This window comes from Geotrypetes seraphini, chromosome 6, assembly GCF_902459505.1.
Source record: "Geotrypetes seraphini chromosome 6, aGeoSer1.1, whole genome shotgun sequence".
In the NCBI taxonomy this organism is placed as follows: Eukaryota; Metazoa; Chordata; class Amphibia; order Gymnophiona; family Dermophiidae; genus Geotrypetes; species Geotrypetes seraphini.
Genome location: NC_047089.1, coordinates 205509387 through 205533518, shown reverse-complemented (window position 1 = coordinate 205533518; position 24132 = coordinate 205509387). Strand labels below are relative to the sequence as shown.

At 44.2% G+C, this 24132-nt stretch overlaps 1 protein-coding gene across 1 annotated transcript in view; it reads right to left on the bottom strand.

The window, feature by feature from the left end:
- The window catches only part of CDS2 (CDP-diacylglycerol synthase 2), a 99626-nt gene that overhangs the window by 53921 nt on the left and 21573 nt on the right, over positions 1-24132 (bottom strand). Inside the window, exons 3-4 of the mRNA XM_033948953.1 lie at positions 12726-12822; positions 5005-5102 (exon numbers count right to left, since the gene is read on the bottom strand). Of these exons, the coding sequence (XP_033804844.1) occupies positions 5005-5102; positions 12726-12822 (195 nt within the window). The remainder of the gene's footprint in view (positions 1-5004; positions 5103-12725; positions 12823-24132) is intronic.

Below are 24132 nucleotides of genomic sequence, written 5' to 3'. Positions count from 1 at the left end.
AATGGGCAATTTTTCTATCTAGAAGATATTATCATAGATTCTTGGTTTTGCATTTCTCAAAACTGGGAAATGGCAGCAGGCTGTAAAAGAGACCCAGTTTGGGAATATTTTAATGAAGTTCCTCTACCTATGAGCAAGGCAGGAACGCATGCAAAATGCAAAACACTGCAACAAAAATGCAAGCCTTCATGGGCCGAATAAAACAGCATAAGAAGTGCTTTGATGAAGATGACAAAAGGAACATGTTTGAACAGGCAGGATCTTCAAGTTGGTAAATGTTTTGATTTCATCATATTTCTTAAACACTGGTCCCAATTCAGATCCCTGTGGCACTGTACTATTCACCCTCCTCCATTGATAAAAATGGTTATTTAACCCTAACCTATGAACGTCAGAGCATTTAACTCACCAGCCTGTGGTAGAAACCTCTACTGCCATTTAGTAAAACACAGCGTAAGTTGTTTAAAAAATATTTTGTTTAATCACATATGTTTAATATGGATGTTTAAGGAAATACAAGAATACAAATGCTATAATGTTATTGTTTTGATTAAATAACTGTTTAAATTGTTATTAAGGTAATAATTATTTTTCTCCTTTCAATAAAGTAAAGCAGAAAAGTTGTCCAAATATGAATGATTAACCTATTAAGTTGGAGATAGATAAATAATTATGAAATTATTGTGAGGTGAACTATATATTTCACAATAATTTCATAATTATTTATTATCTATGTATTTCTAATAGTATAACCAAATCAGCAAATAGCCACCAGGATGGTCTCAGGACTCAAGGATCTCCCGTATGAGGAACGGCTGGGTAAGTTGCAGCTATACTCACTCGAGGAACGCAGAGAGAGGGGAGACATGATCGAAACTTTCAAATATGTCATGGGCCGTATCAAGATGGAAGAAGATCTCTTTTTTCTTAAAGGGCCCACGGCAACAAGAGGGCATCCGTTGAAAATCAGGGGAGGGAAATTTCATGGTGACACCAGAAAATATTTCTTCACCAAAAGGGTGGTTGATCGCTGGAATAATCTTCCACTACAGGTAATTGAGGCCAGCAGCATGCCAGATTTTAAGAAAAGATGGGATTGGCATGTGGGATCTCTTCAAGGAGGAAGTTAGGGGATGGGTCATTAGTGTGGGCAGACTAGATGGGCCCTTTTCTGCCGTCATTTTCTATGTTTCTATGTAAAACTAATCTGTAAAGTTATTTTAAAAAAAAATGAAATAATCTGCTTGTAAATATTAAGAGATTATACTAGCAAGAATGAGTCTCTGTAGAAAATCTTGATTTAAATAAAGTCTGTCTGACTAGTGATTTAAATCAATTTGATTTAAATTAAATCCACCCTGCTTTTACCATTTTTTGGCACCTTTCTCTGTACCTTTTCTAATTCCACTATATCTTTCTTGAGATGTGGCAACCAGAATTGCACACAGTATTTGAGGTGCAGCCACACCATAGAGCAATAAAAAGGCATTATTATGACTTTTGTCTTCCATTACTTTCCAAACAATTCCTAATATTCTATTTGCTTTCTTAGCTGCCGCCACACACGGAAGTAAGAGTTTCATTGTATCCTCAATGATGACACCTAGATTCTTTTCCAGGCCAGAAACATCTCACACTTGGCTATAGTTCGGGTTCCTCTTTCCCAAATGCATCACCTCGCACTTGCTCATATTAAAAGTCATCTGAACGTTGCTAGATCCAAAGACAGAGATCCAAACATGAAACAGCCTGCCCCTTCATCACACGACACCCTTAACTTAAACATACATCGAATAGATTTGAAAAAGCTACTAGGCAAGGTTGAGACTGTGAGCCCACTAGGGACAGAGAAAACACCCATATATAATATGCAAACTGCTTTAGTTGCATCACAGAAAGGCGGTATATCAAATGCCATTACCCTAACCAGCAAAAAAAAAAAAAAATCCCCCACCACATTTTACTTTCTTCTCATCCCCAATTTTGCCTTTGAAACAGCACAAAATGGATTTGCAGGATAACATGCCAAAAGACAATAGAAACATAGAAACATAGAAATAGACGGCAGATAAGGGCCCACGGCCCATCTAGTCTGCCCATCTTAATGTTCCTCCCCTACCTTTGCCCTGTGAAGAGATCCCATGTGCCGATCCCATTTGGCCTTAAAATCAGGCACGCTGCTGGCCTCAATCACCTGTAGTGGAAGACTATTCCAGCGATCAACCACTCTTTCAGTGAAAAAGAATTTCCTGGTGTCACCTCGTAGTTTCCCGCCACTGATTTTCAACGGATGCCCTCTTGTTGTCGTGGGACCCTTGAAAAAGAAGATATCTTCCTCCGCCTCGATGCGGCCCGTAAGATACTTGAACGTCTCGATCATGTCCCCCCTCTCTCTGCGCTCCTCGAGCGAGTATAGCTGTAATTTGTCAAGCCGTTTTTCGTATGGTAGATCCTTGAGTCCCGAGACCATCCGGGTGGCCATTCTTTGCACCGACTCCAGTCTCAGCACATCCTTGCGATAATGCGGCCTCCAGAATTGCACACAGTATTCCAGGTGGGGCCTCACCATGGATCTATACAATGGCATAATGACTTCCGCCTTACGACTGACGAAACCCCTTCGTATGCAGCCCATGATTTGTCTTGCCTTGGACGAAGCCTGCTCCACTTGATTGGCAGACTTCATGTCCTCACTGACGATTACCCCCAAGTCTCGTTCTGCTACCGTTTTTGCTAGGATCTCGCCATTAAGGGTATAAGACTTGCATGGATTCTGGCTGCCCAGGTGCATAACTTTGCATTTTTTGGCATTGAAGTTGAGTTGCCATGTCCTAGACCATCGCTCCAGTAGGAGTAGGTCGTGCATCATGTTGTCGGGCACTGAATCTTCGTCTGTTGTGCATTTGCCCACTACATTACTCAGTTTGGCGTCATCGGCGAATAACGTTATTTTACCTCGAAGCCCTTCTGCCAAGTCTCTTATAAAGATGTTGAATAGGATTGGGCCCAAGACTGAGCCCTGTGGTACTCCACTAATCACCTCCGTCATTTCGGAGGGGGTGCCGTTCACCACCACCCTTTGGAGCCTACCTCCAAGCCAGCTCCCAACCCATTTCGTCAATGTGTTACCTAATCCTATAGAACTCATCTTGCTCAGTAACCTGCGGTGTGGTACGCTATCGAATGCTTTGCTAAAGTCCAGGTACACGATGTCCAGGGACTCCCCAATATCCAGCTTCCCCGTTACCCAGTCAAAGAAGCTGATCAGGTTGGATTGCCAGGATCTCCCCTTAGTAAATCCATGTTGTTGGGGATCCCGTAGATTCTCTTCATCCAGGATCTTATCTAATTGGTGTTTGATTAGAGTTTCCATTAGTTTGCTCACTATCGATGTTAGACTCACTGGTCTGTAGTTTGCTGTCTCCATCCTTGAGCCTTTCTTGTGGAGTGGAATGACGTTAGCTGTCCTCCAGTCCAACCATTACAGGCCATTACAAATTTTTTTATTCTCACATGTTTGCAATTCAACAGGGCCAAAATTTAACCACTACTGTCAGTAAAAATGGCAGTTGCTGGGGTTAAAATGAAAGAGTACCCAGATACTGCCTGGTGCTGACCATCCAGTTTTAGGGCTGACCCAGAAGTGCCATTGAGGTAGTTTTGGAGACCGTATCTGGCGAAGGACGTAAGAAGACTTGAGGCGGTCCAGAGGAGGGCAATGAAAATGATAGGAGGCTTGCGCTAGAAGACGTATGAGGAGAGACTGGAAGCCCTGAATATGTATACCCTAGAGGAAAGGAGAGACAGGGGAGATATGATTCAGACGTTCAAATACTTGAAGGGTATTAACTTAGAACAAAATCTTTTCCAGAGAAAGGAAAATGGTAAAACCAGAGGACATAATTTGAGGTTGAGAGGTGGTAGATTCAGGGGCAATGTTAGGAAATTCTACTTTACGGAGAGGGTGGTGGATGCCTGGAATGCGCTCCTGAGAGAGGTGGTGGAGAGTAAAACTGTGACTGAGTTCAAAGAAGCGTGGGATGAACACAAAGGATTTAGAATCAGAAAATAATATTAAATATGTCTGTGTTTGTATATGGCCGTTTGGTGGAGGATGGGCTGGGGAGGGCTTCAATGGCTGGGAGGATGTAGATGGGCTGCAGTAAGTCTTAACAGAGATTTCGGCAGTTGGAACCCAAGCACAGTACACGGTAAAGCTTTGGATTCTTGCCCAGAAATAGCTAAGAAGAAAAATAAAAAAATTTAAATTGAATAAGGTTGGGCAGACTGGATGGACCATTCGGGTCTTTATCTGCCGTCATCTACTATGTTACTATGTTAGGTGGTGGCATTCAGAACACTAAACAGATAGTTAACTGAATAAATTTATTTATTTATTCTGTTTTTTATACCATTCTCCCCAGGGAGCTCAGAATGGTTTACATTAATTTATTCAGTTACTCAAGCATTTTTCCCTGTCTGCCCCAGCAGGCTCACAATCTATCTAATGTACCTGGGGCAACGGTGGGATTAAGTGACTTGCTCAGGGTCATAAGGAGCAGCATGGGTTTGAACCCACAACTTCAGGGTGCTGAGGCTGTAATAAGTTTTAACCATTGCATAACACTCTCCCCAAAAGTTAGGAGAACCTTTTTGCTCTGCTCAAGTTCTGCTCCAGTACAGTTTGGAGTGCCAAAACAATTAGAGGGCATATTCAGCAGCAATACCCAGGCTAAGTGAATATTGAATATTGTCCCGATATTTTAATTGCTGTTCTCTAGGACACAATTCTACCAAACAGTCACCGTGTCATTCTCTGCCAGTAAGTCTCAACTATACCCGAACCACACTTGCGATATATTATATTTTTGGGTACGTATCTAAGGTCTCTTTGCATTCTGACATCCTATCATGTGCCCGAGATGCCGTGACAAACCATGGAAACTGATGATACAATTTATCACCACTGCGTCACCTTAGGCATGCGGCACTCAAGGCACTTACCAGCTGAGCGTCCTGAACCAGGGCAAGTCATAGGAGTGGTACACATTGTATCCAATCATGATAATCTCTTGGAAGCACTTGATCTGCACACACATCACCTGTCAAAAAAAAAAAAAAAAAATGAAAAGGGGAGAGATTAGGAGAGACAGATAAGCATCATCATCCTCTCTGCTCAAATGTCAGTATCCACAGAAGCTGATGGAAAACATATTAATTGGGACATGCATTTGCTCCCGTTCCCCTCCTCAAAAAGAAATTAGCTTCTTCCTTGCTAATAACTTTTCTAGTAGATGGGTGTGTCATTCCGGACAGTAGGGTATTCTCCCCATGCTCACGAGCTGTGCAGAAGGAATCCAATCCAGGTTTTCAACTCCTACTCCTTCTCCAGAGGGCCCTGCTGCCCCCTTCAGTTTGTACCAAGGCAGGCAATAGCCCTATATAGGAACACATAAGAAGGAGGGGCATGGGGAGACTCCCCAAACTACAGATCTTATTCTGCTCTGAAAGTATAACAAACATGTTAAACATTTGAATTAAACAATCAAAACATTAAAATAACTATACCAATCAGAAACATTTATGTGTTATATCAATAGATCATTCTTCATATCTCAGTTTTGACTCAAACTTCCTGATTAAGACAGTAGGCAGGTGGAGTAAATAAATGGTGTGTCATTCTGGAACCCCACCATGTCAATCTACTAGAAAAGATATTAGCAGGGTAAGAACCTAATCTCTTTTTCTAATATAATAGGTATGTCATTATGGACTGTAGGGATGTACAAAAGCAGTCCCAGAAATCTAGGGTAGGAACTCTGCGCCTGCTTGTAACACCAAGGACACAAAGATGGTGTCTTCTCGTGTTGCCATGTCCACTCGTCAGAATTTGGAGAATATATGCAGAGTGGACCAGATCACTGCCATACAATCTCTCCAGGCGAAATTGCCTGAGCTTTCGCCCATGAAGAAGCCACACTTCTTGTGGCATGTGCTTTCAAGGGGACAGTCGATTGTTTGCCACAGGTAATATATGCTGACGAGATGGCCATCAGTATCCATCTTGAGATGGTAGCCTTAGATGCTGGTCTACTGCGTCTAGCCTGGCTGGTGAGTACAAATAAATTAGTGACCTCCAGATAACATAAGAGGACTCTCCTTGCATCCAGATATTTCAGAATCCCGTTCTTTTTCTTTGACCTGTGTTCTGGAATGCTGGCAATCTTACCTCTTCATTGATATGAAACACCTTAACGACCTTCGACAATAAGGATGTGACTGTGTGCAAGGAAACTCCTCCATAACTCGTCTCGCTGACATAATGGCCACAAGGAAGATGATCTTGATGGTAAGATCTAACAAGAACGCCTCTTGAATAGGTTCATAAGAGGCTCAACCGAGGCCAAGCAAAACCACATTAAGGTTCCATGACGGAAACAGTTGTTTTACCTGAGATCTGAGCCTTAGTGCCCCCTTTAGGAATCTGGCTATGTCTGGATGAGAAGCCAGGGCAGCTTTGCATCTATGGGCTCTGAAGCACAAGAGGCCTGCCACTTGGACCCTGAGTGATGCCACTGCAAGGCCTTTGTCGAGACATGCATGGAGGAAAGCAGGTACCAGCGTGATCAGAGCACTAAATGGCTCCATGTTCTCTTTTGTGCACCAGTGTTGAAACGTCTACCATGCCTTAACATAAGCAGAGATCATCATAAGCTTCTTGATTTTGAGGAGAGCAGTAATGATTATCTCTGTATAACCTCCTTTGCACTCTAAAGAAACATACAGAGCAGATCAGAAGACACTTTCCGCAACTACAGGGGACAGCAGAGCCCTCTGGAGAGGGAGGAGGAGCTGAAAATTTGAATGGAGTCCTTTTGCATGGTTCGCGAGCAAGGGGAGAATACCCTGCTGTCCAGAATGACACACCTATTGCACTAGAACAGTTGTTTTGTGAACTAATTAACGTGTCATGGATGAGCTGACTTCTTGCCCAGCTAAGGACAGAAAAGGCTCATCCTCTATATGGACCACAACCTCTCGCCTCCCGCCCGGTATGTCAGAGGAGGTTGTATGTCCCTAAGAAACTCAGGCAAGCCCATAGTGTCCCCAGTTCGATCACTAAATCCAATCTTCCACTCCCTGGCAGCACCCTGGTGGCATGTCCTAGTCTAGCCAAAACCATCACTGAAATAATCAGATTAGGTACACTGCGGGAATGGAAGTGGGAGGGAGGAATGGAGAATACAACACAAGAGAAAGGACCCCAACTTGTTATGGATGAAAATTCTGGTGTCAGAACTCAGCCCTGATTCTGATTAAGCTGGAAGTACAAAGGCAAAAAGAGAAAGCTGTTAGGTCAAACCCTCTCATCCCCTCAGGAAATCATACAGAACTATCTATCAACACTAAACAACTGGATGTACAGATACTCCAGGTCCATAACAGAGTGAGTATGTATTTAAAAAATTGGCATAAATTTGGGTCAAAATATATGCAAATATGTCTGATGAACATTTTGTCCTAGGGCCTCCACCACTGAAATTAAAGTGACCCTCATCTCATTGATCAATGAATACAGGGATACAGTCGTTTATACTGGACAAGAACTGGACTAAAAAAAAACACACTGTAAATCAGTCTAGCAGCAAACCACATTCATCCAGAAAAAGTTGAAAAGACAAAAACATCATAAAACGGAGAAAAACAGACCTCATACACGGACAGCCAGGACTGCACTGTACTCTAGGCCGTCTGTATCATCACAGGTCTGAAAAAACTCCATACATCAATAATATATCACTCTCTCTTCTGTTTAAATAAACTTAAATTTTTCAAAACTTTCTACTTATGCTAGAATTTAGAGACACTTTTCTTCCCAGCTGAAGTTTTTGCAAAGTTTTATGCAGTGAGAACTACTTTTCTATCCAGCTTACAAAGGAAGAAAAAAAGTTTTGGAAAAACTTAAGTTTAAACAGATGAGAGATTGATCTATTATTGATGTACGAAGTTTTTTCAGACCTGTGATGATACGGACGGCTTAGGGCACAGTGCAGTCCCAGCTGTCCATGTACAAGGTCTGGTTTTCTCCGTTTTATGTATTTATGATTTTTTTTGTCTTTTTCAACTTTTTTTCTGGATGAATGTGGTTTGCTGTGAGACTGATTTCCAGTCCGTTTTTTAAATCCAGTTCTTGTCCCTCATCTCATTGAGACAGACCAAAAAAAACTGCTGTCTCCTTCCCCTGATAAGCTCCCACAGATAAAAACTACAGATGGATAAGGTTGAGGGAAAAGTGGAAAAAAATGTTACAGCATATGTTCAATAAAATGGAAATTGAGTAACTTTTTTTTTTTTTTTTAATTCTGGGAATCAGGATTGGGAGGGAGATAATGTTTCAGGGAGCTGTTCATGAAGTATAATTATTTTACCTATTGTTTGCTTTGCGGTTTAGATTAGAACATTGTTCTTGGAAAAGTGTGCTTATTAAGCCTCCTTATGATTACAAGAACACCGAGTGATCAGGGGATGTGACAAACTGATTTGTTGAAAGTTCAGATGGTAATTGTATGATATCTTGGTTTTGGTATCTGTTATGTAGGCTAAGCTCAGATTTTTGCTGACAAAATTATTTTAGAAGCCTTGAACAGAATTTGTACATGTAGATTTGCATATACATTTAAAGGATGTTTCCAGAATTCTATAAGAAACCATTTGTGTGTACAAACAACTAGTATGCCACCACTTACATGAAATCCTGCTGCCTAAAACTAGACAACTCCATACAGCATTACTTCCCACTTTTGTCATAAATAGATATATAGGACATGTGGGGTTTCTGCCTGCCTTTCCAACCCAATTGATTGTTGAAAATAATTTAAGCATATGGGATAGAAAAATGCCTATCCATCTGTCTGTGGGCAAAATAACTCTCTGAAAATTTAATGGAATGGGACCAAATTTAGCATGGAGAGAAAAAAAAAAAATGATGACGGCAGATCAGACCAGGTTTTCCCATAGAAATAAAATCCCCAAAAACTTAGGGTTCCTTTTACAAAGGTGTGCTAGCGGTTTTAGCGCGCGCGCTAGCCGCTACCGCCTCCTTTTAAGCAGGCAGTAATTTTTCAGCTAGCGCGCGCTAATCTTGTGCATGCGCTAAAAACGCTAGCGCACCTTTATAAAAGGAGCCCTTAGTCTATAACCCTCCAGAGACAGTAAAAAAAAAAGCTGTACCTTAATGTAACTCACCCTGAACTATTAATTTAAAAAGTGTGAGCAAAATTCAAATCCAAAAAAGAAAAAAAAAACAACAACTCTACTGCATTTATATGAGAGAAGCAGTTCCAGCAAGTGCACCATAAGAATATTTATTGTGAAAGGGAAGGGGGGGGGGGAAGTGCACCTTTTAAACTACCCTCTTTTCATCTCATCTCCTAGTCACAGACACATGGAGAGCCAAATAAATACACACATTCATAAAAACACAGATATGTGCTCACACATAAAGAGGGGATGGAAAGAATTCCATGAGCCCTGCTCTGCAAAGTTTCCTCCACTTGTCAGAATACATACGATTTATAAAAATAGACGAAAACCACATTACCCAGTCTCCAAGACGACATGCGTGGAGAAGCACTTTAGTGCATTTCAACCTCAAAGGCCACAAAATAGATATGTAAATAAGTATTTCTTTGATGTAAACAATTTACTGTATCTGTGACACAAATTAATGTACCTCTGTTGGATTTAAATTGGTGTATCTTTGATGTTTATACCTACTGTACCTCAAACTTGTACTACTCTTCCCTGTCTCACCACACACTCAGCTCCATGAAAAGAGCAAACATTAAAGAACCCATTAGACATAACAACATAAGCAGTGCCTCTGCTGAATCAGACCATAGGTCCATCGCGCCCAGTAGTCCGCTCACACTGCGGCCCATCAGGTCCAGGACCTGTATAGTGATCCTCTATCAATACCCCTCTATTCCCTTTTCCTTCAGGAAGTTATCTAAATCCCTTCTTGAATCCCAATACCTTACTCTATCCTATGACATCCTCTGGAAGCGCATTCCAGGTGTCCGCCACCCTTTGGGTGAAGAAGAACTTCCTAGCATTGGTTCTGAATCTGTCCCCTCTTAATTTTTCCGAATGCCCTCTCGTTCTTCTATTTATCGAAAGTTTGAAGAATCTGTCCCTCTCCACTTTCTCTATGCCCTTCATGATCTTGTAAGTCTCTATCATGTCCGCTCCAAGTCTCCGCTTCTCTAGGGAAAAGATCCCCAGTTTCTCTAATCTTTCAGCATATGAAAGGTTTTCCATACCTTTTATCAATCGTGTCACTCATTTCTGAACCCTCTCGAGTATCGCCACATCCTTCTTTAGGTACGGTGACCAATATTGGACGCAGTATTCCAGATGGGGGCGCACCATTGCCCGATACAACAGCAGGATAACTTCTTTCGTTCTGGTTGTAATACCTTTCTTGATAGTACCTAGCATTCTATTTGCCTTTTTTGCGGCTGCTGCGCACTGTGCCGACGGCTTCATTCTCTTGTCCACTATTACCCCAAGTCCTTTTCTTGGGTACTTTCACCCATTACCAGCCCTCCCTTCGTATAGCTGTGCTTTGGGTTTCTGTTTCCTACATGCAAGACTTTACATTTCTCTACATTAAACTTCATCTGCCATTTCGTCGCCCACTCTCCCAGCTTGTTCAGGTCCCTTTGTAAATCTTCGTAGTCCTCTTTAGTCCTAACTCCACTAAATAGTTTGGCGTCATCTGTAAATTTTATTACTTCGCACTTCATCCCTGTTTCTAAATCATTTATAAATACATTGAACAGCAGCGGTCCGAGTACCGATCCCTGCGGAACACCACTCGTGACCATCCTCTAGCCCGAGTAGTGGCCCTTCACTCCCATCCTTTGCTTTCTACCCGCCAACCAATTTTTGATCCATCTATGTATGTCTCCTTCCACCCCATGGTTCTTCAGTTTCCATAGTAGGCGTTCATGGGGTACCTTGTTAAAGGCTTTTTGGAAATCTAAGTATACAATATCTATGGGTTCCCCTTTGTCCATCCGTTTTGTTTATTCCTTCGAAGAAGTGCAATAAGTTTGTTAGGCACGATCTTTCCTTGCAGAAGCCATGTTGGCTTGTTTTCATCAGTTTATTCCTTTCTAGATTCTTATCGATGTTGTCTTTTATCAGCGCTTCTGCCATCTTCCCCGGCACCAAAGTCAAACTCACCGGTCTGTAGTTCCCTGGGTCACCTCTCGATCCTTTTTCAAAGATGGGCGTAACATTAGCTATCTTCAGGGATCACGCCTGTTTTCAGGGATAGACCCACAATCTAGGCCATTGTCTAAACCCCACCCCAAAGTAGGCACTACAAATTAGTGTTTATACCTACTGTAATGTGACTGTAGTACTCTATTACGGCTTGTTTGTATTATCTCAACCATTCTGTGCATGTACTCTTGTAACCCGTTCTGAGCTCTTTTGGGAGGACGGGCTAATTAAGTGAATAAGTAAATTTAAAAAAGTTTATTAGGTTTCTGCAACAAAGGCAAACAACTAAAGCTTTAAAAGACTAACTAAGGGAGGCTAAGCTATTGAACAGGGCTATTGTTGTGGCCTGCTGGATAGCATCAAATCTCTGCAACAGCAGAGAAGTCACAGGACCTATGAGAATCTGCCTTCTCTATTCCCCAACCCCAAGAAATGTCTCCTCCAGTGAGGCCACCACAGTATTCTGGATTTCTTCATCCTCTCATTAAGTAAACCTCCTGCTCCTCTATCCCCCAATTATCTCATAAATGCACTTTTGCTTTAAAGGTTGCAGAGGTTAGCATGTTCTTTTCTGTGCCTAGATTAGCTTCTCCTCTTGTTTACATCCTATGTTCATATTTTTTTAAAAACTACTTGTGTCTGTGTAGAGGAAGAGAGGGGACACCCCATTCTTTTCCAATTTGTAGGCGTTCTGTTCAAACACTCAGGTGATACATTCTGACTACAAGAAGCACTGAGGCTTCTTTTGGTACAAAATAGAAATCCAAGTGTCTTCTCCCCAAAACTGCATATGCAAATGCTACAAATACAGAAGTGCAGGGTCTGCTTAATTAATGGAAGTAATAATATATTTATTCCTCCTTGAGTAGGTACATATCTATAAAAACTTTCTTTGATCAAGGATTTCTTCCTATTCCCTTATAATTTCCAGCTCAATCAGAATTAGGGCTGGGATTTGATGCCAAGGACCATCAGTTGCAACTACCTAGGTACTTCTTCTCCAAGGTAAACCTCCCCTCCCCCAACATACTTACCCTGATCATTGTAGTGATTCTTGGCTGTGGGGCCATGTTCCAGGGCTCCTTCAGGAAAGCTGGCCCTGAATTCGGACACCAGGTATCGTCCTTATGCAATGATCATGACACCCACCCATCCTCGTTCACCCAGGGCCTGTAAAAGCTGTCTCTGTAGCACCTCCAAGCACAAGACCCACATAGGGATAGGTGGCAAGATAGATTAATGCAGAGAGCTGTAGAGCGGTAATTGTGGATGCTGCATCCAGGAACTTTATTCCCCTCTCTGCCCCCTCTATATAATTAGATACCACTGTTCCTGTCTGATGTCACAAGCTCAGGTGTTTATAAAACTCATTAGCATGTAGACTCCACAGTTGCAGATGATATTAATGAAGCATGGTTGCAGGTATTACTTACAATCATCATGAGAACCAGAGGCCCCAGGTAGATGATGATGAAGAAAAACAGAATCATTGCCATGGTCAGGATACCTCGCACCCACCAGTTCTTCCATCTAAACCACACAAAGAGGAAAAAGCAGGCATAAGAGCCCTTAAATTTACAAGTTTGATTGTGAGGGGGGGAGGGGAGGGTAAATTTATTGTTACATATTGAATAAGGTATTGATTATATGATAAGAAAGGTTGGGAAGGGTGGGAGATAAGAGCATATTATTTGTACTATTGATGATTATTAAGTGTTATATTTATTGTTAATTTGTTTGGATATATTGTTACATTTATTGTAAATTTGAAAATGAATAAAGAATTTAAAAAAAAAAAAAAAAAAAAGAGCAAGGCATAGGACCAACCCGCCACACTGAGATCCAGGATAAAAGGGCATCTCAAAGCACTACCTCCACCCCCATAACCCCAATGCTCAGTTTTATGAAAAATAGCCAGACCAATCATGAACGGCACTCTGCAAAGAGACACAGAAAAAAAACAAGTACAAACACAATGACATGAACAGATCTATCCTTTGCCATACAATCATGCCAAATACCAATTCCAAACATAAGGTATTTCAAAATGTCTTCTCAGAACTCAAGGATTTTCTAAGTGCATTGGAATGTACTTCTATACAGCTGAACTCTTTCCATTTTTTCATAAGCTACCAAGTAGCATTCACCTTACGTTGAAAGAGCAAGCAGAACAGCTGATATACAGTATAGCCTGAGCATATTCGGAAAGAAACATTTTCAGTGGATGGACTATTTAAAGGGCTAGATTCACGAACCTGCCCGATCAGGCCCGATCCAGGCAGGACCGATGAATTTGCAAAACAACAATATGCAGATGGGGGCGATCGGAGGAATGCCCCTATCTGCCTGCCCGGATCACTCTATAGCGATCCCAGTACATGCGCTGGACCTCTGGGCTGGCAAAGATTTTTTTTATTTTTTAAACTGGAGCCCATGGTTTTAACCCACTTAAGCCCGCGGGTTAAAACCATGGGTTTGCATTGCGGGGAAGGGTGGGAGAGTCGAGGCAGGCAGGCGTTCGGGGCAGGATGGCGATCAAGGAAGTTTGGGGCAGGCAGGCGATCAGGGCAGTTTGGGGCAGACAGGCGTCAGGGCAGTTTGGGGCAGACAGGCGGTCAGGGCAGTTTGGGGCAGGCAGGCGATCAGGGCAGTTTGGGGCAGGCAGGCGATCTGGGGCACGTTCGTGTGGATTGTTCAGAAAGAAAAGATGCAGCTTAAACCTGTTTCTCTTCACTGGCGGCAGAGAGCAGGGCTTCAATAGAGTAGGAGAATCGGAAAGACGTTTTCGACTGGTCCCCAGCTGTCGCTTCTTGCGTTGATCGGCCAGCACAAAATTTCTTTGGCTAATCGCGTCCCTGTCTACTTTGTATGCGTTTCCCCTCATTTGCATGCACGGATTGGAAGCAGATCACAGGAGAGGTAAGTGAATCAGGCCGGAGGGAAATTTGGTCATAAAGGGGTCACAAACCGATCGATACACAATTGGTTTGCTTTGTGAATCTAGGCCAAAGTCCCTACAGGGAAAGGCTAAACTCAAAATTACAGCCTGTCTCTTTCAGTAAAGATAATTAAATCAGCAGAACACTAAAATGACCTAGTACATTTTGTGAGGGCAGACAATGCAATAAATACAGAGTAATGCCAATGAGCAGTAAAGACCTTAGTCTGACACCTCTCTACATATCACCATTTTATCAGAAAGCAAACAGACTGTGGTTAAGGAAGAGACCTTGCAGAATATATAGTGAAACATCATGTGTGGTGGACATAGAAATCATATGGGTTTCAAATCACGGTAACTATCTGTTGTGAATTATCGCTGGTGATTTGAAGGGTGCTGAGGAGATTTGGTGGGGAGGGGGAAAGCATGACTGGAGTATTCAACACATACATATTCCCACCTCACCCCTACCAAGTAGGGATATGTTCAGGTTCTACAGATGCCAACCTGCAGCCATATACACCCAGTGCTTCCTACTCTGGGGGAATACACCAATGTGTACGAAATCCTGGACTCCTGCTCAGTACCGTTCAGCAGCTGAAGTCGGAACTCATGGGAGCAACTGACCAGGTTAGCAACGGGGCAGGAGCGTGGAAAGCTCGCTCCTACCCCCTACACCTCTGGACCACCACGGATTCCAGCGGCAGAGGAGGTATGATGGACAGAGCAGGGAGGGGGGACAGGGTGCAGAACCTGGCAGGCTGGCGGAGGCCTGCAATAAGTCCGGGAGGGGGGCGGGTGAGCGCTAGGCCAAATATAAACCGGGACCCACATTTTTAGGCCGATATTTGGGCCTAGAAATCCCGGTTTATATTCGAGTATATACGGTAACTCATTTTTGCTATTCACAAGCATTTTCACTTATTCACAGTCATGCAGAGTGTGTTCCCAAGAGACTGAAGATATTCATGGAAGATTTTGCATTTGTATTTATTTATTTAGGGAACTACAGGCTCATAAGTCTGACCTGTGTAGTAAGTAAATTAATAGAAACATTTTTAAAACAGAAACAGTGAAGTTTCTGAAATCCAGTGGATTATAGGACCTGAGACAACATGGATTCACTAGAGGCAGGTCTTGACAGAAAATCTGATTAATTTCTTTGACTGGGTGACATAAGAACATAAGAATTGCCACAGCTGGGTCAGATCAGTGGTCCTTCATGCCCAGCAGTCTGCTCCTGCAGCGGCCCTTAGGTCAAAGACCAGTGTCCTAACTAAGTCTAGCCTTACTTGCGTACGTTCTGGTTTAGCAGGAACTTGTCTAAGTGTCTTGAATCCCTGGAGAGTGTTTTCCCCTATAACAGCCTCCGGAAGAGCGTTCCAGTTTTCTATCACTTTATGGGTGAAGAAGAACTTCCTTACATTTGTACAGAATCTATCCCCTTTTAACTTTAGAGAGTGCATTCTCTCTACCTTGGAGAGGGTGAACAACCTGTCTTTATCTACTAAGTCTATTCCCTTCATTATCTTGAACGTTTCGATCATGTCCCCCCTCAGTCTCCTCTTTTCAAGGGAGAAGAAGCCCAGTTTCTTAAATCTCTCACTGTACGACAACTCCTCCAGCCCCATAACCATTTTTGTCGTTCTTCTCTGAACCCTTTCGAGTAGTATCGTGTCCTTCTTCAAGTACGGTGACTAGTGCTGGACACAGTATTCCAGGTGGGGGCGTACCATGGCCCGGTACAGTGGCATGATAACCTTCTCCAATCTGTTCGTGATCCCCTTCTTAATCTTTCCTAGCATTCTGTTCGCCCTTTTCGCTGCCGTCACACATTGCGCAGACGGCTTCATCAGCTTGTCGACCAGTACTCCCAAGTCTCTTTCCTGGGGGGGTCTCTCCGAGTACTGCACAGGACATCCTGTATTCGTGTATAAGGTTTTTGTTACCAACATGCATCACCTTACACTTATCCATGTTAAACCTCATTTGCCATGTCGCAGCCCATTTCTCGAGCGTGTTTATGTCACGTTGCAGGTCTTCGCTATCCTTCCATGTCTTCACTACTCTGAATAACTTTGTATCATCTGAAAATTTAATCACCTCGCTTATCGTACCAATTTCCAGGTCATTTATAAATATGTTGAAGAGCGCAGGTCCAAGCACCAAACTCTGCAGCACTCCACTCGTGACGCTTTTCCCAGTCCCAAGTATTGTCCATTTATCCCCATTCTCTGTTTCCTATCCGCCAACCAGTTTTTAATCCACGTGAGTATTTCACCCTCGATTCCATGGTTCGCAATTTTTCAAGTAGTCATTCATGCGGGACCTTGTCAAACACCTACTGAAAATCCAGATATACAATGTCTATCTGTTTGTTAACTACCTCGAAGAAGTGCAGGAAGTTCGTCAAGCAAGACCTTTCTTTGTTGAAGCCATGCTGGCTGATCTTCATCAGATTGTGTCCGTCAAGGTGGTCAGTGATGCGGTCCTTTATCAGTGCCTCTACCATCTTTCCCGGTACAGAGGTCAGATTCACTGGTTTTTAGTTTCCCGGATCTCCCCTTGAACCTTTCTTGAAAATCAGTGTAACATTCGCTACTTTCCAGTCTTCTGGAATCCTTCCCGATTTGATCGATAGATTGGTTATTAGTTGAAGCAGTTCAGCTATAACCCCTTTTAGTTCCTTGATTACCCTCAGATGAATGCCATCCAGTCCAGGGGATTTATCGCTTTTAAGCCTATCAATCTGCCTGTATACCTCTTCTAGACTGACCATCAACCCAGTCAGTTTCTTGTCTTCGTTTCTTGTGTATAGCCTGTTGGCTTTCAGTATGCTGTGTATATCCTCTTCGGTAAATATAGATGCAAAAAATGTGTTTAGTTTGTTGGCGATGGCTTTGTCCTCCTTTAGCACTCCCTTTATTCCTTGGTCATCCAGCGGCCCCACCACTTCCTTGGTGGGTTGTTTCCCCTTAACATATCAAAAGAACGGCTTGAAATTTTTTGCCTCCTTGGCTATTTTTTCCTCGTAGTCTCTTTTGGCCCCTCTTACCGCATTATGGAGCCTGCTTTGATGATGTTTGTGCTTTTTCCAGTTTTCGTCAGTTTTTTACCTTTTCTATTCCTTAAACGAAATTTTCTTGTCTCCGATCGCTTCTTTCACCGCTACAGTGAGCCACACCGGTTCCTTGTTCTTTTTCTTCTTGGATCCCTTGTTGATATGCAGTATATCTAAATTTTGCACCTCGGTGACTGTATCCTTAAAAAAGGACCATGCTTGCTCTAGCGTTTTTACAGTGCTTATCCTCTTCTTAATCTTCTTCCCCCCTTCATAATTCCCTTTTTGGAAGTTCAGTGTTTCGCCCCCGTGTCCAGGTTGAAGTGGATCATATTGTGATTAATGCTTCCCAGTGTCTCTTCTACTTCTTCCAGAGAACTTGATAGAGGGAGTGCGTTAAATGTGGTGTATTTAGATTTTAGCAAAGCCTATGACAGTGTACCACAAAGACGGCTAATAAATAAATTGAGTGCTCTTGGGATAGGCTGGGTCAGGAACTGGTTAAGTGGAAGATAACAGAGGATAGTGGTCAATGGAGATAGTTCTGAGAAAAGAGATGTTACCAGTGGTGTGCCTCAAGGTTCTGTTCTTGGGCCTGTTCTTTTTAACATTTTTATAAGCAATATTTCTGAAGGGCTGTCTACGAGGGGGTGCTGAAAAGTTCTCAGCCCAAACAAGAAGGATATGATGTGGAGCCATGGAACTTAGAAGAGCCAAAAGAGAATACGAAGAGAAGCTAGCCAGGGAAGCATGAAATTTCAAACCGTTCTTCAGATATGTTAAAGGGAAGGAGCCAGCAAGGGAAGAGGTGGGCCCACTGGATGAAGGAGATAGGAAGGAAGTGGTGAAGGAGAAAAAGAAGTGGCGGATAGACTAAACATATTCTTTTCGTCAGTATTTACAAGAGAGGACACATCCAACGTGCCAGAACCTGAAAAGATCTTCAAAGTAGATCAAGCAGAAAAATTAACATCCATGGAGGTAAGCCTTGAAGACGTACATAAGCAGATAGATTAAAAACTGACAAATCTCCGGGCCCGGATGGAATCCACTCTAGCATATTGAAAGAACTAAAGGAGGAAATAGTGGAACTACTACAGCAGGTTTCTAATCTATCCCTGAAAACAGGCGTGATCCCAGAGGATTGGAAGATAGCTAATGTAACGCTATCTTTAAAAATGGATCGAGAGATGACCCAGGGAACTACAGACCAGTAAGTCTGACTTCGGTTTCGGGGAAGATGGTGGAAGCGCTGATAAGACAGCATCGATGAGCATCTAGAAAGGAATAAACTGGTGAGAACAAGCCAACATGGCTTCTACAAGGGAGGATCGTGCCTAACGAACTTATTGCACTTCTTCGAAGGAATTAACAGACAAATGGACAAAGGGGATCCCATTGACATCATATACTTGGATTTTCAAAAAAGCCTTTGACAAGGTACCCCATGAACGCCTACTACGGAAACTGAAGAACCATGGAGTGGAAGGAGACATACATAGATGGACAGCTTCTTCATACCCAGCTGCTTATGTACACAACATGTTCCCTGGATATCTGTAGTGTCTTAGCAATTATTTTAGCCAATATTCGTTGATCTGGATATGGTCAACAATTTAAGGAGCTGACACCATTTGAGGCCTCTCAGACGTTGCTGCATCTTCGGTCTCAAAATCTCCATGCTGAATGCTTGCACACTTCATGGACAGCTTGGAAAATTCCACACTTTTCATTGATGTGGTTCAATTAATGATCTGAAACAATGTTAAAACACGGCATTATGATTCTACAAATTGGCACTTTGCAAAATAAAGCTATTTTCAGCAACACTGGCAAAATAACACTCAGAATTTAAGAAGTTGGTTGGGCTGAGAACTTTTCAGCACCCCCTTATAGTAATATTTGCCTCTTAGTGAATGATATCGAAATCTGCAATAGAGTAGACACCCCTGATGGTGTGGAAACAGGAAGAAGGACCTAATGAAGCTTGAGGAATGATTTGAAATTTGGCAGCTAATATTTAATGCTATGAAATGCAAGGTCATGCATTTGGGCTGCAAAAACCCAAGGGAACAGTATAGTTTAGGGCAGTGGTCTCAAACTCAAACCCTTTGCAGGGCCACATTTTGGATTTGTAGGTACTTGGAGGGCCTCAGAAAAAAAATAGTTAATGTCTTATTAAAGAAATGACAATTTTTCATGAGGTAAAACTCTTTTATTTTATTTAATTCAATTTCTATCCCATCCTCCCAGTAGCTCAGAATGGGTTACAAGGTTTATAGTTTATAAATCTTTCCTTTTGGCTAAGTCCTAATAATAATATTGTAATTTATAGCTAGAGACATAGGATCAAGAAACTTTTATTTTGCTTTTGTGATTATGATAAACATACTGAGGGCCTCAAAATAGTACCTGGCGGGCCACATGTGGCCCCCGGGCCGCAAGTTTGAGACCACTTGTTTAGGGGGTGAAGAACTTTTGTGCACGAAAGAGGAGCGATAATATGTGATGACCTTAAGGTGACCAAACAGGTTGAAAAGGCAACAGCAAAAACTAGAAGGATGCTTGGGTGCATACGGAGAGTGAAGGGACACGTATCATGTCCTTAGGCCATGTTTTGAAGCTGTAAGAAAACCAGGCCCTGTTTGTCTTTCCTTCTTTGAAGATAGTACAAGGACATTTATGTTTGAAAAGATATGTTCTTAACTTGTTGTGAAGTGAATTCAATTGTTTTGTTAAGCTGTATTTACAGACAGCTTTAGTTAAGAAGCTTTGCTGGTCAAGGCTTTTTCTGACCTTTTGGACTCCAGTCTCCAGATAGAAAAAATGCTGATGTCTTTAAAGTTTCATGTGACCTGTGTCCATATATGATTTGTGTTTACGTCACATGCTGACACATGCTGACAACACTGATTCATGTAGAATAATATAAAAGAGATGTGAAGCTGATAATAAATTTGGACATGTTTTGGAGATCATTTCTTGCCTCTACAATATGTCCCCAGGTGCACCTGACTTCCAAATGGCAGAGAAAGTATGGGGCAGGAATTGGGACCTAATCCTTTTCAGAGAGGAATGGCCAATAGGAAAAAGGAGGTATTGATGCCCCTATAAAAGACTCTAGTGAGACCTCATTTAGAATAGTGTACAATTCTGGAGACCGCACCGTCAAAAAGATATAAACAGGATGGAGTTGGTTCAGAGGAATGCTGCTAAAATGTTTTGGTTTGGTTAGGCTGATCCTAAAGACCGTGACGGTTCTCTGTCCCAGAAATGCTAAAGGAAGAGAATTTAATCATAAATTAATGATGAGTATGACTGTTCAGGTTTTTATCTGCGGTCATTTACTATGTTATCTAGAATAAAACAAACCTGGTATGCCAAAGTTAATCCAGAATAACTAGGAGATGTATAATCACACAAACTTCTTTTACTACCCTAATAAATACAAATATCAAAGAAAACGAGGTAGCATGAAATACTTCAGACATTTCAGTAATGACCCCCAAGGCCATTGCAACCACCATTCTGAACATACTATCCTACAGTCTTCTCTTGCAGTATTCTATCAAAAAAATTTTTTTCAAATGATCTTTTGTCATAGACTCAATGTAACAAATACAAAGATTTGAAGAGCTTAAATGGTTTCTCTATTTTCAGATGTGTGCGCCGGTGAATCCCCCGTAGCAGGTTTGTTTGATTGAAACGCTGTTAGGGGCAGTGGAGGAGGGGGGGGGGGGGGGAGAAACAAATGATTAGAAAAGATTAGGATCGGTGAAGTGGGTACTGAAATAGTTGTGTGCTATAAGAGTCCCCATGATCCCTTTCCAATCATGACTCTGATATTTCTCTCCTATATTTAAAATTGTGCAAGGCTTTGTATTTATTACACTGAGTCTATGACAGAAGCCCATCTGAAAATTTTTTTTGATAAATACTACAAGAGAAGACTCTAGGATAATATGTTCTGAATGGTGAATGAAGTATTTCATGCTACCCTGTATTCTTTGATGTTTTCTTTGATATTTAAAGTTAACCCAGAAAGCAGGATGGCATGAATCTTATGCTCCTTAAAAGCCTGGGCATGGCAGGAGGTTCAACAAGACCTGACTTGGGGGGTTGAGGTTCAGAAGAGATGCCACTGCACAAATTTGACATTATTTTCTCTAACATAGTAGATGGTGGCAGATAAAGACCAGAATACCGTATTTTCGCGGATATAACGCGCGCGTTATACGTGATTTTACGTACCGCGCATACCCCTCGCGCGTTATATGCCTGAGCGCGGTATACAAAAGTTTTTAAACATAGTTCCCACCCCGCCCGACGCCCGATTCACCCCCCCAGCAGGACCGCTCGCACCCCCACCCCGAACGACCGCTCGCACGCGCTCCCACCCGCACCCGCATCCACGATCGGAGCAAGAGGGAGCCCAAGCCCTCTTGCCCGGCCGACTCCCCGACGTCCGATACATCCCCCCCCCGGCAGGACCACTCGCACCCTCACCCCGAAGGACCGCCGACTCCCCAACAATATCGGGCCAGGAGGGAGCCCAAACCCTCCTGGCCACGGCGACCCCCTAACCCCACCCCGCACTACATTACGGGCAGGAGGGATCCCAGGCCCTCCTGCCCTCGACGCAAACCCCCTCCCCCCAACGACCGCCCCCCCCCAAGAACCTCCGCCCGTCCCCCAGCCGACCCGCGACCCCCCTGGCCGACCCCCACGACACCCCCACCCACCTTCCCCGTACTTTGTGTAGTTGGGCCAGAAGGGAGCCCAAACCCTCCTGGCCACGGCGACCCCCTAACCCCACCCCGCACTACATTACGGGCAGGAGGGATCCCAGGCCCTCCTGCCCTCGACGCAAACCCCCCTCCCTCCAACGACCGCCCCCCCCCCCAAGAACCTCCGACCGCCCCCCAGCCGACCCGCGACCCCCCTGGCCGACCCCCCCACCCCCCTTCCCCGTACCTTTGGAAGTTGGCCGGACAGACGGGAGCCAAACCCGCCTGTCCGGCAGGCAGCCAACGAAGGAATGAGGCCGGATTGGCCCATCCGTCCTAAAGCTCCGCCTACTGGTGGGGCCTAAGGCGCGTGGGCCAATCAGAATAGGCCCTGGAGCCTTAGGTCCCACCTGGGGGCGCGGCCTGAGGCACATGGGCCAAACCCGACCATGTGTCTCAGGCCGCGCCCCCAGGTGGGACCTAAGGCTCCAGGGCCTATTCTGATTGGCCCACGCGCCTTAGGCCCCACCAGTAGGCGGAGCTTTAGGACGGATGGGCCAATCCGGCCTCATTCCTTCGTTGGCTGCCTGCCGGACAGGCGGGTTTGGCTCCCGTCTGTCCGGCCAACTTCCAAAGGTACGGGGAAGGGGGGTGGGGGGGTCGGCCAGGGGGGTCGCGGGTCGGTCGGAGGTTCTTGGGGGGGGGGCGGTCGTTGGAGGGAGGGGGGTTTGCGTCGAGGGCAGGAGGGCCTGGGATCCCTCCTGCCCGTAATGTAGTGCGGGGTGGGGTTAGGGGGTCGCCGTGGCCAGGAGGGTTTGGGCTCCCTTCTGGCCCAACTACACAAAGTACGGGGAAGGCGGGTGGGGGTGTCGTGGGGGTCGGCCAGGGGGGTCGCGGGTCGGCTGGGGGACGGGCGGAGGTTCTTGGGGGGGGCGGTCGTTGGAGGGAGGGGGGTTTGCGTCGAGGGCAGGAGGGCCTGGGATCCCTCCTGCCCGTAATGTAGTGCGGGGTGGGGTTAGGGGGTCGCCGTGGCCAGGAGGATTTGGGCTCCCTCCTGGCCCAATATTGTCGGGGAGTTGGCGGTCCTTCGGGGTGGGGGTGCGAGTGGTCCTGCCGAGGGGGGAGAAGAATCGGACGTCGAGGGGGGGCATCAGGCTTTCAGGATGGGGACAGGACTTCAAGGGGGGACAGGCAGATCTTCAAGGGGGACAGGCAGACCTTCAAGGGGGACAGGACTTCAAGGGGGACAGGCACGGAGAGGCGGGGCAGTGCACCGAAAGTCAGGGCGGGTGAACGGTGAGTCGGGGCAACCAGAGGAGAGTCGGGGCAGTGCACCGAAAGTCAGGGTGAGTCGGGGCAACCAGATGAGAGTCGGGGAGGGCGAAAGGAGAGTCGGGGTGGCCAGAGGAGAGTCGGGGAGAGCGAAAGGAGAGTCGGGGTGGCCAGAGGAGAGTCGGGCAGCATGCGCGTTATATGCCTGAGCGCGGTATAGAAAAGTTTTTTTACATATCTTCGTGATTTATGCGCGCTATACCCCTGTGCGCGTTTTACAACGGTGCGCGTTATATCCGCGAAAATACGGTAGTCCATCCAGTCTGCCCAACCCGATTCTACTCTTATCTAGCAATGTGAGTGTTTATTGGTGAAAGATGCGACACTCTCGGAACGATATTCAAAAGCACTTATCCAGATAGTAGAAGCTACTACCTAAGCATCAATGATCAGGACTAGTCATTATCTGAATAAAGCTGCTATAAATAATTATAGACCAGATAGTACCAGGGAGTCAGTGAGTGGAGCAAGGATGATTCCTAGAATTATCTAGTCAGTGGCAATACTCAATCCACTAACCAAATATCTAAAAATAGGATACCCAATTAGCCATCCTGACAACAGGCTGAATGTTATCACTATCTAGATTCTAGCACTGCCACTATCCATCAAACTAAACTCAGCAGCAGCAAGTATTTAAAGAAGAAAAACAAAAAAAGCTGACTGCCCTGACTGAATATTGTCCTCTCTGATCCTCCAATCCAGGCACAAGCTGAATGAACTGCCCTTAGCATTCTCCAGTTTGCACCTGACTCAAACTGTAGCTACCAGAAACATGT